Genomic DNA, 13,476 nt, shown 5'->3' on the forward strand with positions numbered 1-13,476 from the left:
TGACCCATCATACGTTCCACTGCAGCTAGCGTCCCACTTTGTTCTCTCCCTCCAAAGGCAGGTTTCTCAGAATCTTCTTGTGCCCCCAACCAGCTGGCTTTTGGCATTACCATTCTACCAAAATTGCTTTATCAGAGCTTTGAGAATCTGGAGAAGGATGATGGAATTGTTATAGGGTCCTTGGCCCTGGGGAGCCCCTGAATCTGTGCCAGGTTCCAACATGGCCCCAGGAAGGAGTGAGAACATGAAGTAAGGAGTTAAAGTTAGAGAATGAAGACATCTCAGTGCCTGGGTGGATGGAAGGGAACGAAGATGGTGAACTGCAATAACCTGTGGTAAGGAGGTGGTCTATACACAGCGGGTAGGGATCAGAGGAAGGAAAGATGGGGACTAAAACCACTGCCTTTCTGTCTTTGTATCTAAGTTCAGGTTAGATGGGTCCAGGTTTGGTTGCCATTGATATCAAGATACACACTTAATTTTAGGACTAAAGAATGCTTCACATGTGAGGCGGGCATGTTCCTGAGGGGACTGCTATGCAGGTAAGATGGCCACGCAGCAGGCGGCAGAAATCAACTGCATCTGGTATCTGCCTGGTCTTCTGTCAGACCTCATTCTCCTACCTTTTCTTGTCACCGTCTGCTGTTTGCTAGTCTTACCAAAACCTCTACCTGTGGGGTTTCTCCCCACTTACAGGAGAATCAGCTCCCGAAACGCTTGGCTCTTTTCTTCTTCCCCTGTATTATCCTCTTCAGGGACTGCACTCTCACTGCTTTAAACAGCATCCAAATATCATACCTGCGAGTTCCAACTTTACTCCCACCTTAGACCTCTTTTCAGAGTTCTAAACCACTGTTCAACTTCTTCCAAATCAGTGGTCTAAATCTGGGGTATGTATACCCTTGCTGCTGCTGCTGCTAAGTCACTTGAGTCGTGTCCGACTCTGTGCGACCCCACAGTTGGCAGCCCACCAGGCTCCCCCATCCCTGGGATTCTCCAGGCAAGAACGCTGGAGTGGGTTGCCATTTCCTTCTCCAATGCATGAAAGTGAAAAGTGAAAGTGAAGTCGCTCAGTCGTGTCCGACTCTTTGCAACCCCATGGACTGCAGCCCACCAGGCTCCTCCGCCCATGGGATTTTCCAGGCAAGAGTATTGGAGTGGAGTGCCACTGCCTTCTCTGATGTATACCCCTAGGGGTTCACAAAGATTTTCTCAAGGTACATGAGCGAAGATAATCTTACAGGAATCAATTTCCAGATCCTGTTTTCACATGTATGAATTTTTCCCTAAAAGATGGATCTGAGGGACTTCCTGGTGGTCCAGTGGTTAAGAATTTGCCTTCCAATGCGGGGGACATGGGTTCAGTCCCTGGTGGGGGCACTAAGATTCCACATGCTGTGGGGCAACTAAGCCCCTGAGCTGCAACTACTGAGCCCTAGCACACCACAACAAAAGATCCTGCATGATACAACTAAGACCTGACACAGCCAAATATATAAACAAATATTAAAGACAAACAATCAAGAAAAGATGGATCTGAGAATGCTGGTAATCAGGACTTTCTGCTCATCGTTGTTTAGTTGCTAAGTTGTGTCTGACTCTTTTTTCGAATCCATGGACTGTAGCCCACCAGGCTCCTCTGTCCATGGGATTCTCCAGGCAAGAATACTGGAGCGGGTTACCATTTCCTTGTCCAGGGGATCTTCCCAACCCAGGGATAGAACCCAAATCTCCTGCAAGGCAGGCAGAGTCTTTACCGCTGAGCGACTAGGGAAGCCCTTTCTGCTTAATACTCCTGCCCCTTTTTTTCCCTTTTACAATTGTCTCTCACTTTTGAAAAACAAACTTTACTTTTCAGCCATTCTAAACTTACCACGTGCATTGTTCCAGATGTAAAAACCTCCCAACAAAACGACTGAAATGCAGTATGGGTGTAGGTACAACTTTCTCTAATCTAAGTACCAGAGACCTGGGTGGGGCTTCCTGTCTCTCAGTGCTTTACACGTTTCTGTTAAGAGTAAACATCAGGAAAAAAGTATTGTGGCCTTTATTGGGATGATCTGATTTCAGATACACTGACAGGAAAGTGGCGGCAGAGAAGCTGATGCTCACTTTATGACATTGGCCGCTTTCATTCCTATTGTCATGAGATGCATTATGCACAGCGTCTTGTGAGATGACTGCTAAACCATACTGAGAATCCACTCCTCTTAAGACACCATGTGTACGTACAAAGCACTCAGAGATCTTTCAGAGCTTGAGATGGCAGAAGAATGTGTGGCAGACTGCGGCAAGACGGTAGATGAGAGACTTGATACACCCACAGACTATTCTGATTGTTCTCAATTAATTATTTATAATCACTGCCACAGCAAAGGAAACTGCAGTCTTGATAAAATTTAGGCATAAAAAGAATTGCTCAGGAATACAAATGATGTAGATAATTTAAAAACTTGTATGATTTGGGCTTAAGCTGGGAATGCCATGTGAGTCTCCCTGCTGCTGCTGCTGCTGCTGCTGCTGCTAAGTCGCTTCAGTCGTGTCCGACTCTGTGCGACCCCATAGACGGCAGCCCACCAGGCTCCCCCATCCCTGGGATTCTCCAGGCAAGAACACTGGAGTGGGTTGCCATTTCCTTCTCCAATGCATGAAAGTGAAAAGTGAAAGTGAAGTCGCTCAGTCGTGTCCGACCCTCAGCGACCCCATGGACTGCAGCCCACCAGGCTCCTCCATCCATGGGATTTTCCAGGCAAGAGTACTGGAGTGGGGTGCCATCGCCTTCTCTGTGAGTCTCCCTAGGAATGCTGAAATGATTATACACAAGAATGACCTTACTGATTTCCCCTACATTTTACACATTACATTTAATTTCAGAACGGTGTTTTATGCATTAAGCAAAAAAGTTTTGGGTCAAAAAAGGGGAGATAAAAGCACATGCTGTTGAATCCACTATATCACTGGTGGGAATGAAAAATGGTGCAGCCACTTTGGAAAGCTCTCAAAAGGTTAAAAATAGTTACAATACGACCCAACAATTCCACTTCTGGGGATATACCCAAGAGAACTGAAAACACAGGTACACACAAAAACATGTATGGGAAGTTACTATGCCTGTGTTCAAATTCATGTTGCTCAAGGGTTCACTGTATTCACACAATTTGTTATAATGAAAAAGTTAAATCTCTTAAAGAGTTCATCACATATAACAAATCTTACTTGGCTTGTTGGAAATGGGATGTTTGGAATTAACAGATACTCTAATTAGAGTTCACATCAGTTGATAAGTGGATAAATAAATGTGAAATGCCTATTCAAAAAAGATTATTACGCCATAAAAAGGAATGAAGGAATTTCAGGTGGTTTACTGACTAAAACTCTGTGCTCCCAATGCAGGGGGCCTGGGTTCAATCCCTGGTTGGGGAACTAGATCCTGTATACTGCAACTAAGAGCCGGCACAGTAAAATAAATGATTTTTTTTTAAAGGAGTGAAATTCTGATGTATGTTACAAAATAGTTGAACCCTGAAAACAAGTGAAAGAAGCAGGGCAGAAACAGGAAGGAGAGAATGGGTGGTGACTACTGAGTACTAGGTTTCTTTCTGGGGTGATAAAAATGTTCTAAACTTAGATTTGGGGGATGGGTACACAGCCTGTGAAAGTACAAACAAACCAGTAAATTCTAACCTTGAAATGGGTGAATTCGGTGGTGTGTCAAATGTGTCTCAATATTTTTTTTAAAAAAGCTTTGGATCCCAAAATATCTTCACCGAGGGAATACTGGTGTAGACACTGAAATGGTAAATATTATTAGGTCCAGGGTGTCAAGCTCTAGCCATGCTAAGTGACGTTAGGAAATGGGATCAGTTTGTGCTCGGCTCTGCTTCTGGAACCGAGCCACCATCATGGGCATGTGTCCTAAGTAGTTTATGTGAGTTGAAAAACAAAGTCAGAATTTTTTTTTTTATATAAGAAAATAAGTCTAGTTTGGCCAATTGTTTTGGCAATGAAAACTGGCTTTGCCAATTAGGTTTCATGGTAGTCATGTCTCATTGTTTGAAAGAGCTAATTGGCAGCCATAAAGTTCTGACAAAACTATTATTTAAAAGCATATCACAGAATAAAAACATGTCAAAAATACACTAGAAAAGATGTACTGAAGCTAATAGTATTTTGATTTCCCTAACTCCTGGATAAAGGAATCATTTGAATGAAAAGAGTAACAAGGATATCTAATAGCCACTAGAAAAGTTTGGTAAAGCATATTTTTAAAGGTATATTTCCCAGAAAAAGTAAAGTGAATAAATAATGACCTGACTTATTTTGCCAAATGGTTCCAAATTCTTTCCTTTTCACAAAATTTGGAGGACTTAATTGAGATGTCAGCTGAGAGATCATTACAAATAATTTTCGATGACAGATCATTATATAATTTTGGCATATATATCTGGAGGAATTCAAATAACTGAGCATTAATGTAGAATAAAATGCTTTCCATTCCTATCTACATGCTTATATGAGCAACATTTCTCAATGCTATAAAATATACCTCTAAAAATAAGAAATATGAACTGACTTGATTGATCCATAGATAAATGTACTGAGAAAAAAGTCCTAGCTCATTAAGTTACACATTCCCCATCAAAATTTATCCCTAAGAATTATTTTCAAAAATGTATTTAAGCTGTTCTATCAGTCATGTACTACTAATGTTATATATAATTCATTTGTTCAGTTAGGAAGAAAATTTTACTATAGGAAATTAAAAAAAAACAATTAATTTATATATATGTTTTTCTTTCAGGTAAATATGACAGAGTAAGCAATAAGACTTCATGCATAAAAATACATTACCTTAGGGTAAAATTCTATGGGGAAATTGAAAGAGAAACAGTATTCTTTTTTATATTAACTGCATAAATGTCTAACTCTTATTTTTCTTTCTCGGTTCATATTATAAGGCCCTGAAGAAAAGGGATAAAGCCAATCAATTTTACTTCCATCCTCATATTTCCCAAAGACAAAGAATGTTATCACAGACTGGCAGGAGGAGAGAAGAGCAGGGACCGTGGCTTCAACCTTAGGGGCACCTGTCTTCACTAGGGCCATGACACCACAGCAGTGGGGAAATTTAATCCAAACAAGGGGTCTATGGACAGAAAAGAAGATAAAAAAAAAAAAGTAACAGAAAGTGTTGGTTAATGTTGGGGGCCAGAGTGAGGTACTCTGCCCATGGCAAAGGTCATGAGGAAGGAGGCTCGACATACGCAAAGGCGGGATAGAGCCTCAGGAGTCCCCCTGGAAATCCTCGAGCGTCTACCTCCATAACCAGAGCCTGCCTACTTACTTTGTGCTCTTACCTACACCTCTGACTTTACGGGGGGCTGTCCCCCACCACCTCTTTCGGAGAAGGAGTTAACCTAGAGCTCCAGTCAATAAAAACTCTTGGGTGTTTTAAAAAACAAGAGTGTTTTAACCTACAAACTCCTCTGAAGGTTCTCTAGCCTGCCTGACAGGCTCGTCGGGCCACATGTGATTGCTCACAGCCTCCCAACCGTGAGAGGCACGAGATGCTTTAAACCCTCTAAAAACAGGTTCTTTAGAGAAGTTAGAAAACTATAAGTATAGTGGGCTAATTAGAAATTGTGTTGGTGAAGGGTTTTTCATTTGTTGAGCCAATGTTTGTTGCTAAGTCTCCATATCCCCTGCCCTTACACACATTAATGAATATATAGAAGGAATAAGTATTAACCTTTGATATTAATCACGTTAGACCTTAGGCTAAGTCAATTCTTTCCTTAACTAAAACCCACTACACCCTCACCCTATAGGAATGTAACTTTATTTGGGTGGCGTCTGTTTTAAGAATAATCACCCCTGGAGAAATAAGTGTCCTGGTTGACTGACCGCTGTCACAAGGAGAGGGTCATAAATTGTCAACAGGTCCCCCTGGCCAGAAGATGATGTAACACCCCTAAGACCTCTGTATACATTTGTATGAAGCACCTGACTTTGATAAAAGTCAGGACTGCTGACCCCACGTGACTTTTGCATAACATATCAGTGTATAAAAGTAGACCATGGAAAATAAAGAATTGGGATCGGTTTCTCGAAAGACTGGTCTCCCCATGTCGCTCTCTCTCCCACTCTGGCTGAGTCTCCATCTGGAGCGCGGAACCCGCCATGCTTACTAATTATGCCTGGGCTTCTAAGATCCGACCGGGGAGGCCTCAGTGTCTCCTCTCCTTCGGGACAACGGAAGGACGCCTGCGGCCTACGTAAGTGGTGCAAATTTCTTGTCTTGAAGTTTTATTGGTCTCCCGCGTAAACCAAGCTACTCAGCCTCTTTTCTCCACTGAATTTTCCTACTGAGCTATCCTCATCCTATTACTCTTTATATCTTTGATAAAATATTTAAATAAATAGGTCGCCGACGCCGTCCCCGCTTCGAATACCCTGGATCAGCCGGGGGTTAAAATCTTTTACTTTCAACTCAGGGATTTAAATTCTCCCAAATATAGAAGCACCAAATATATTAAAGGAGTCAACAGACCTGCCCAAATTTTCATATTTTACCCACATTTACCAAAATTCTTCCATACGTTTCATTTATTCATTCTTACCGAGTGCCAAGTATACACAGGGCACCACATGCTAGCCTCAGGGAACGTACAATCCATGACTTTTCCAAGATCTCCCCCACACATCCTTGGGAGGACATATTAGAGGTGTCTACCTCTGAGCCTGTACGTACAATGCTTACTCAAAAAACACAGATTCGATACTTCCAAAAAGCTATTCAAAAGGTGAATTGAATTTGCATCACTTCTCTTAATTATGGACGTTTGGTAATTAATATTACTGATTTAAAAGAATAGTAGATTGCATCTGATATCTATTGATGGAAAAATGCTAAAAACACTGCCTATTTTTAAAAGGGGTTTTTTAAACCAGTGGAAGACTTGCAGAAACAAATTTCCAGCATGTGGGCTCTTCACTAGAACCTAAACTTGTAAGACATCTTAAACATAAAATGTTGTAATATAAATCAGTTATGGAAGAAACAATCTTTTTCTCTCCCAAATTTTATAAACACTCCTCTGCAAGTGAAATTAAAATACTGCATTCCAGTTTTTGTGATTACCTGCACAAAATTCTGAAGACTCTCAAATTCTTGGGCTTATGAATGCCAGTTTAATCTGCAAAAGGTCTCTGAAGCTATCTTAATCTCAAACCCCTTCACACTAGGGCTCCTCTCGTGGCTCAGATGGTGAAGAATCTGCCTGCTATGCAGGAGACCTAGGTTTGATCCTTGGGTTGGGAAGATCCCCTGGAGAAGGGAATGCTACCCACTCCAGTATTCTTACCTAGAGAATTTCAAGGACAGAGGAGCCTGGCTACAGTCCATGGAATTGCAAGGAGTCGGACATGACTGAGTGACTAATACCATCTTCACATCCGTCCCCACATATGGCACTTAAAGAGTTCTTCTGATAATCCACCAAAATGCTGCTGTTGTCTTTATTGATCATAATATTTATAGAGCCAGCTTATTTTCTTTATTTCCAAGTGAGTCAAGCTTTAAAAATTCACCCCAATACATTAGCAGCCATTATTCCCTCAGATATTCCTCAAAGCACCCACTAATAAATCAGAAGGAAAAAATACATTAACCTTGGTAGACAACAGCTGTTTAAGTAAATGTTTGCTGAGTAAATGGAACCTGTGAGAGAATGTACTTGTCTTTACAAAGTCATACAGAGATACAAAACAACTCAGTGCAACCTATACTGGGGATATTTTCTTATAGAAGTTTTTGTTATTGAACAGTTATGGTCAAATGGTGGCAAGCAGAAGCACTTTGCTGTTGAGATGAAAACAAAGTTAAAAAAAAAGCTGCTACATACACTTTCTGGACTGCTTTCAACATCCTGGATATAGTTGGGACTTCAGAGGAAAATGACAAAGCAGTATCGTCTGTCCCTTTCATTATATACACTCTACGACAGCAGTCCCCACCCAACTTTTCTGGCGCCAGGGACTGTGCCAGAAAAGACGACTGGAAGACCTTTTTTCCACAGGAGCTGGGGGGCGGGGATGGTTTCAGGATTGAAGCACATTACATTTATGATGCTGCCGCTGGTCTGACAGGGGGTGGAGCCCAGAAGGTAAAGGGAGCGATGGGGAGTGGCTGTAAATACAGATGAAGCTTTGCTTGCTTGCCCACGGCTCACCTCCTGCTGTGCAGCCTGTTGGTTCCCAACAGGCCACAGTCCAGTAGCAGTCTGCGACCCCGGGTTGGGGTCCCCTGTTCTAGAATACACAGGAGCCAAAATTGGATAAATAAAAGCTAATTTATTTCTGAGACCATCCTAAGGTTTAACAGGTATGGCATGCACTTTATCCCTACTTCCAAAATTGGTACTGGGATGAGAGTTTTAATTTCAGTGATTGACTAAAAGCCCCAGGGTCTTGGTTCCCAAATTCTGCTGCACATTGGAATCACCTGAGAATTAAAAAAAATTTTTTTTAAATACAACAACAATACATACTGGCTCCCAGCTCCTCAAATCCTGATGTAATTGGCATTAGAGATGGAAATACACCTTGGAGATGGAAACGGCTGCCCACTCCAGTACTCTTGCCTGGGGAGTCCCACAGACAGAGGAGCTTGGCAGACTACAATCCATAGGGTTGCAAAGAGTTAGAGACAACTGAAGTGACTTAGCACGCATGCACCCCAGGCACTGGGATTTTTGAAGACTCCACAAATGATCCTATTGTGCAACAATCGGGGAACCATGGCCCCCAGGTTTTAAAATGAATAACTTTTGACAACTTACACCTGAGGCCTGAGAATCTTCAGCTGAGTGAGTATGTCCTTCTGTACCCGGGGGTTGGCCGTGGCAGTGAGAGCCATCACTGGAACAGAAGGGAACTTCTGGCGAAGAATATTCATTCTTTTGTAATCTGGACGAAAATCATGTCCCCACTAGTTAGGGAAAAAAAAACAAAACAAAACACTACTGCTTTTCAGATTACTCGGATCTTCTTTATATACAGCATACACTTAATACACATATTAAGAACCACATTATTCTTCAGTGACATAGCAGAATAATTCAATCAATATTTCTTCTCTCGGCACTCAAAATCTAAATACTGTTGGCGGTATGTATTTACTGGTATGTCAAGATATAGAGAACGGTACTTACCTGACTCACACAGTGCGCTTCATCAATGACAAAACGTGCCAAGAGCTTCCTCTCATACAGATTCTCCAGAGTAGAGATCAGCCTGTTACTCGCACAGACCTAGACGGGAAGTATGTCAGTCAGACATTTAAAACCATTTGAACACATCACCGTAAGGATCTGGTTGTCTTTAAGTTCCACTGTGACTTAAGTTGCATTAAAACCACATAAAATTGGTTCTGATTTCAATCTATGAACTGAATTAGAAAAAGTAATAGAAAGTAGCAGATGAGACATTCTAGAATGTTCACCCACATTTAGCAAACAGTTATGTATTAGGTCAGTGCTTCTAAAACAATTTTTCTGCCTCAGTGTATCTGGGAGCCACCACAGGTTTATACGGGTGAAAGTGTTACAGACGTGTTACATGTGTGCATGTTGTTTGGGGAAATCATATACAAACATATGTACAATATATACACACACGTGTGCATGCTCAGTCGAGTCCAACTCTGTGACCCCATGGACTGTAGACCACCAGGCTCCTCTGTCCATGGGATTTTCCAGGCAAGAATACTGGAGTGGGTTGCCATTTCCTCATTCAGGAGATCTTCGAGACCCAGAGATGGAACCTGCGTCTCATGTCTCCTACACTGGCAGGTGGATTCTTTATCACTGTGCTACCTGGGAAGCCTGTATATGCATGGCTTGTACGTACAAGCCTGTATGTACGTATATTTCATAGCTCAGTCCATAACTGGGTCTAGAAACAATGACATCCCAGTAGCAGTGACCATATCTGGCACCCATGTCTTGACAGACATGTTGGAAGGACACAGAAGCCAGTGTGATGGAGCTTTTCCACTGGCCAAACCTAGAACAATTAAAACATCAAAACACACAATGGTAACTGATTATAACCCACTGATTAACTTAAGAATTCATGATTTCATATTGATGTAAATAAATATGTGGGTAAAATGAAAAGCTTGTCCTTACAGGAGAATACCAATTAAATTAGAAGAATCATCACTTGGCACTCACTACAATAACAACTGGTGGGGACAATAAAACTCAAGTCAAAGTCTCACCAGACATAGGATATGTACACAGTTTCAGAATATTCCACAATAAGAGATCTACAATTACAAAAAAATTACATTTATTCTTGTAATGAATAATTAACAACAAAAAAAGTAATTTTACAGTGGAGAAATCTGGCAGACACCATATTAACCAAATGATCGAAGTTAACAATACCAATAATAGAATGAATTGACATCAAATGCCTCCTGATAAGCTGCACTGAGAACATATCACCACTTCTGTGATATTCTCCCCAAAATGAACAATGCAAATCTAATCAAGAGGCAATATAAAATCAAATTGTGTGACAGTCCACAAAACAACTGGTTTTCACTCAACTGTCAAGATCATGAAAGACAGAAATTGTTTAAAGAGACATGAAGAAAATGGATAATCTAAGAATTTATTTTGCTATAAAGGATATTATTGGGATAACTAGTGAAATTACAATAAGGTTTCATAAAGTAACAGTATTGTAGCAATTAATATTTTCCAATTTTGTTAATTATACTGAGAATTCCTTGTTTTTAGGACATGCAATGAAGTAGTTAGGGTTGAAAGGATATCATGTCTGCAACTTACTCTGAAATGTTTAAGGGAAAAACAGAGAAAGAATAATAGAGCAGTTACAATAAAACGTTACCATGTGGGTTTCTCAGTGAAAGTTATAGAGGAATTCTTACACTACACGCATCAGAAATTATGTCAAAAATTTAAAAACATGTGTTTTAGTGGGCTTTAATAAGATAACAGAAAAAATATACTGGTCCCTGCTCCCAGTTCCTGGAATAGGGTTCCTGAAACCCTTGTAAATTCTTAAGTAGTTAGAGCACTGGGGCTCCCCTGGTGGCTCAGTGGTAAAGAATCCGTCTACAATTCAGGAGACAGGGGTTCGATTCCTGGGTCAGGAAGATCCCCTGGAGGAGGATAAATGGCAACCCACTCCAGTACTCTTGCCTGGGAAAATGCCATGGACAGAGGAGCCTTCGGGCTACAGTTCATGGGGTCACAAAGAGTTGGATATGACTGAGCGACTGAACAACAAGAGCACTGGGAGCACCTTTGATCCTATTGAGGCGACTCTGGTTGGGCTCCTGGGTGGGAACTGGTCGCTAGAAAGACTACACCAGGATTAAAAGCTTGGGATTTTGAGTTCTACTCCCATCCTCCAGAGAAGGGAGTCAGTGTAGAAATGGAGACTATAATTGATCATACCTGTGTGAGGAAGCCTCCATAAAATACCAAAAGTATGGGGTTCAGAGAAGTTCTAGGTTGGCAAACACATCCACGTGCTTGGGGGCTGACACACCCCAATTCCACAGGGACAGAAGCTCCTGTGCTTAGGACCCGCCTCATATACCTCTTCATCTGGCTGTTTATCTGAAGGCCTTTACCACAGCCTTCAATAAACTGGTGAATGTAGGTAAGTGTCTCCCTGCGTTCTGTGAGCTGCTCTTGCAAGTCACTGAATTCAAGCAGGAGGAGGTCACAGGAACCTCAGATTTGCAGCTAAGTCAGACGGAAGTTGTGGGTAACCTGTGGCTTGGCACCTGGAGCAGGGTGGTAATCTCGAGAGACTGAGCCCTTAACCTGTGGGGTCCGACACTATCTCTGGGTAGGTAGTGTCAGAATTGAGTTAAACTGTAGGACCCCTACCTGGTGTCACAGAGGACCACTTGATGGAAGCAAAGACCTCCGTATCTTTGCTGACTAGCGTGTAATATTCTATGTGAGAAGTAAAGGAGAGAAACACGGGAGGGAAAGACTCAGTATTTCCTCACTTGGTAAAGGAGAACTGGGTTGTTTTTCTAAAATAGCTGTAATATCATATTTTAAAATAATGATAGAAATACAAACCTTCTCTGGCGTAACATACAGAAGTTTTATAATTGGGTCTTTTTTTGATAACTGGAGGTAAATACTTGTAGCTTCTGAGTCCGTCTTATCACCTGTCAGATATGTAGCTGGGATCTAAGCATAAAAGTAGTAAACAAATTAAATTTTACACACTAATCTGACTCAAGCTTACATTTATCTTTAGGTTTTATAAATATTTTATAAGTCACATATCAAACCTGTCAAAGGAAAAGAGAATCTCAACATAATAATCAGTACATATTTTTTACAAACCCTTGTTAACTGTAAGTCAAATAGTCTTCCCACTGTTTATTTCCTTTTCTTTTTCCCTGTTTCTTTACTTTCTTAGCTCTTCAGATTTGTAAGGAAGATAAATGTGAATTCATCATCTAAGAGATTCCAATTCTAATGTATGGCCATATTATTTTTTCAAGTAAATGCATCTTTTGGGTTTTAATGCACCACGACACTAAAAGGACCACAACCTCATGAATGGCTGAACAATGGCTACCATCTCTGTACTGAGACATCATCTTTGGGAAGAAAAATCAAAGCAGTGGTCTTGTTGAGGGGTGATGGTTCATAACCCTGAGAAGAGTTCTGTTTGCTCACAGTATGTAGGATTTAATAGACTGCATTCATAAACTTTTCTTAACCTCAGCCAGGAGGAAAAAGGACATACGTGTGTAGGCATGCACATGTGTGTGCATTTTAAGATATTAAGGGAGTGAGAACTAAGCTGATCTAACAGTAGTATAAAAAGAAATTCTTCCACATTAGAAAAAACAAATTTACATCAGCAATACAGGTTAAAGGTTCATACTAAAATGCGTTCTTCCAGAGTAAAACCAGATTGAACTCTAGAAAGTCATCTGTACCAGAATTCCCAAAGACTTGTACTTAAATGTAACAACCTAATATAACTGCTGTGCTTTAGTCATATAGTTCATGAACTATTTAATAAAAAAGGTTACCCAGAGTACTAAAATATAACTGTTTTTAAGTTATGCTATTCTTAGTATTTTTATTATAATTGGCAGTGTTTTAACTTACATCCAAGGAAGTCAGCTTTTGGACTTGATCTACTATAAGTGATCTCAAAGGGGAAATGACAATAGTGACCCCAGGAGAAACACAGGCAGGAAGCTGGTAACACAGGCTTTTACCACCTCCTAAAGGAAATGACCAAAAAAAAAAAAAAATCCGTCAAGTTCTATGTTGAGAGCATGAAGGCAAAATGTACAATGCAAATGACATATAAAATTTAAAGTAACTAATAGGACACCAAGTGATATTCTCCACGGTGCCAAAATACGCCATATTTGAATGAGCCAAAGTATGT

General features: G+C 40.9%; 1 protein-coding gene across 2 annotated transcripts in view; it reads right to left on the reverse strand.

Moving 5' to 3' along the window:
• BLM (BLM RecQ like helicase) overlaps positions 1-13,476 on the reverse strand; it is a 92,528-nt gene that overhangs the window by 38,443 nt on the left and 40,609 nt on the right. For both annotated transcript variants that reach the window (XM_005887156.3, XM_070358321.1), the window contains exons 9-12: positions 13,188-13,306; positions 12,135-12,248; positions 9,213-9,311; positions 8,841-8,989 (exon numbers count right to left, since the gene is read on the reverse strand). In XM_005887156.3, coding sequence (XP_005887218.2) covers positions 8,841-8,989; positions 9,213-9,311; positions 12,135-12,248; positions 13,188-13,306 — 481 coding nt within the window. The remainder of the gene's footprint in view (positions 1-8,840; positions 8,990-9,212; positions 9,312-12,134; positions 12,249-13,187; positions 13,307-13,476) is intronic.

The sequence above is a fragment of the Bos mutus genome, chromosome 21 (assembly GCF_027580195.1).
Source record: "Bos mutus isolate GX-2022 chromosome 21, NWIPB_WYAK_1.1, whole genome shotgun sequence".
Classification (NCBI taxonomy): domain Eukaryota; kingdom Metazoa; phylum Chordata; class Mammalia; order Artiodactyla; family Bovidae; genus Bos; species Bos mutus.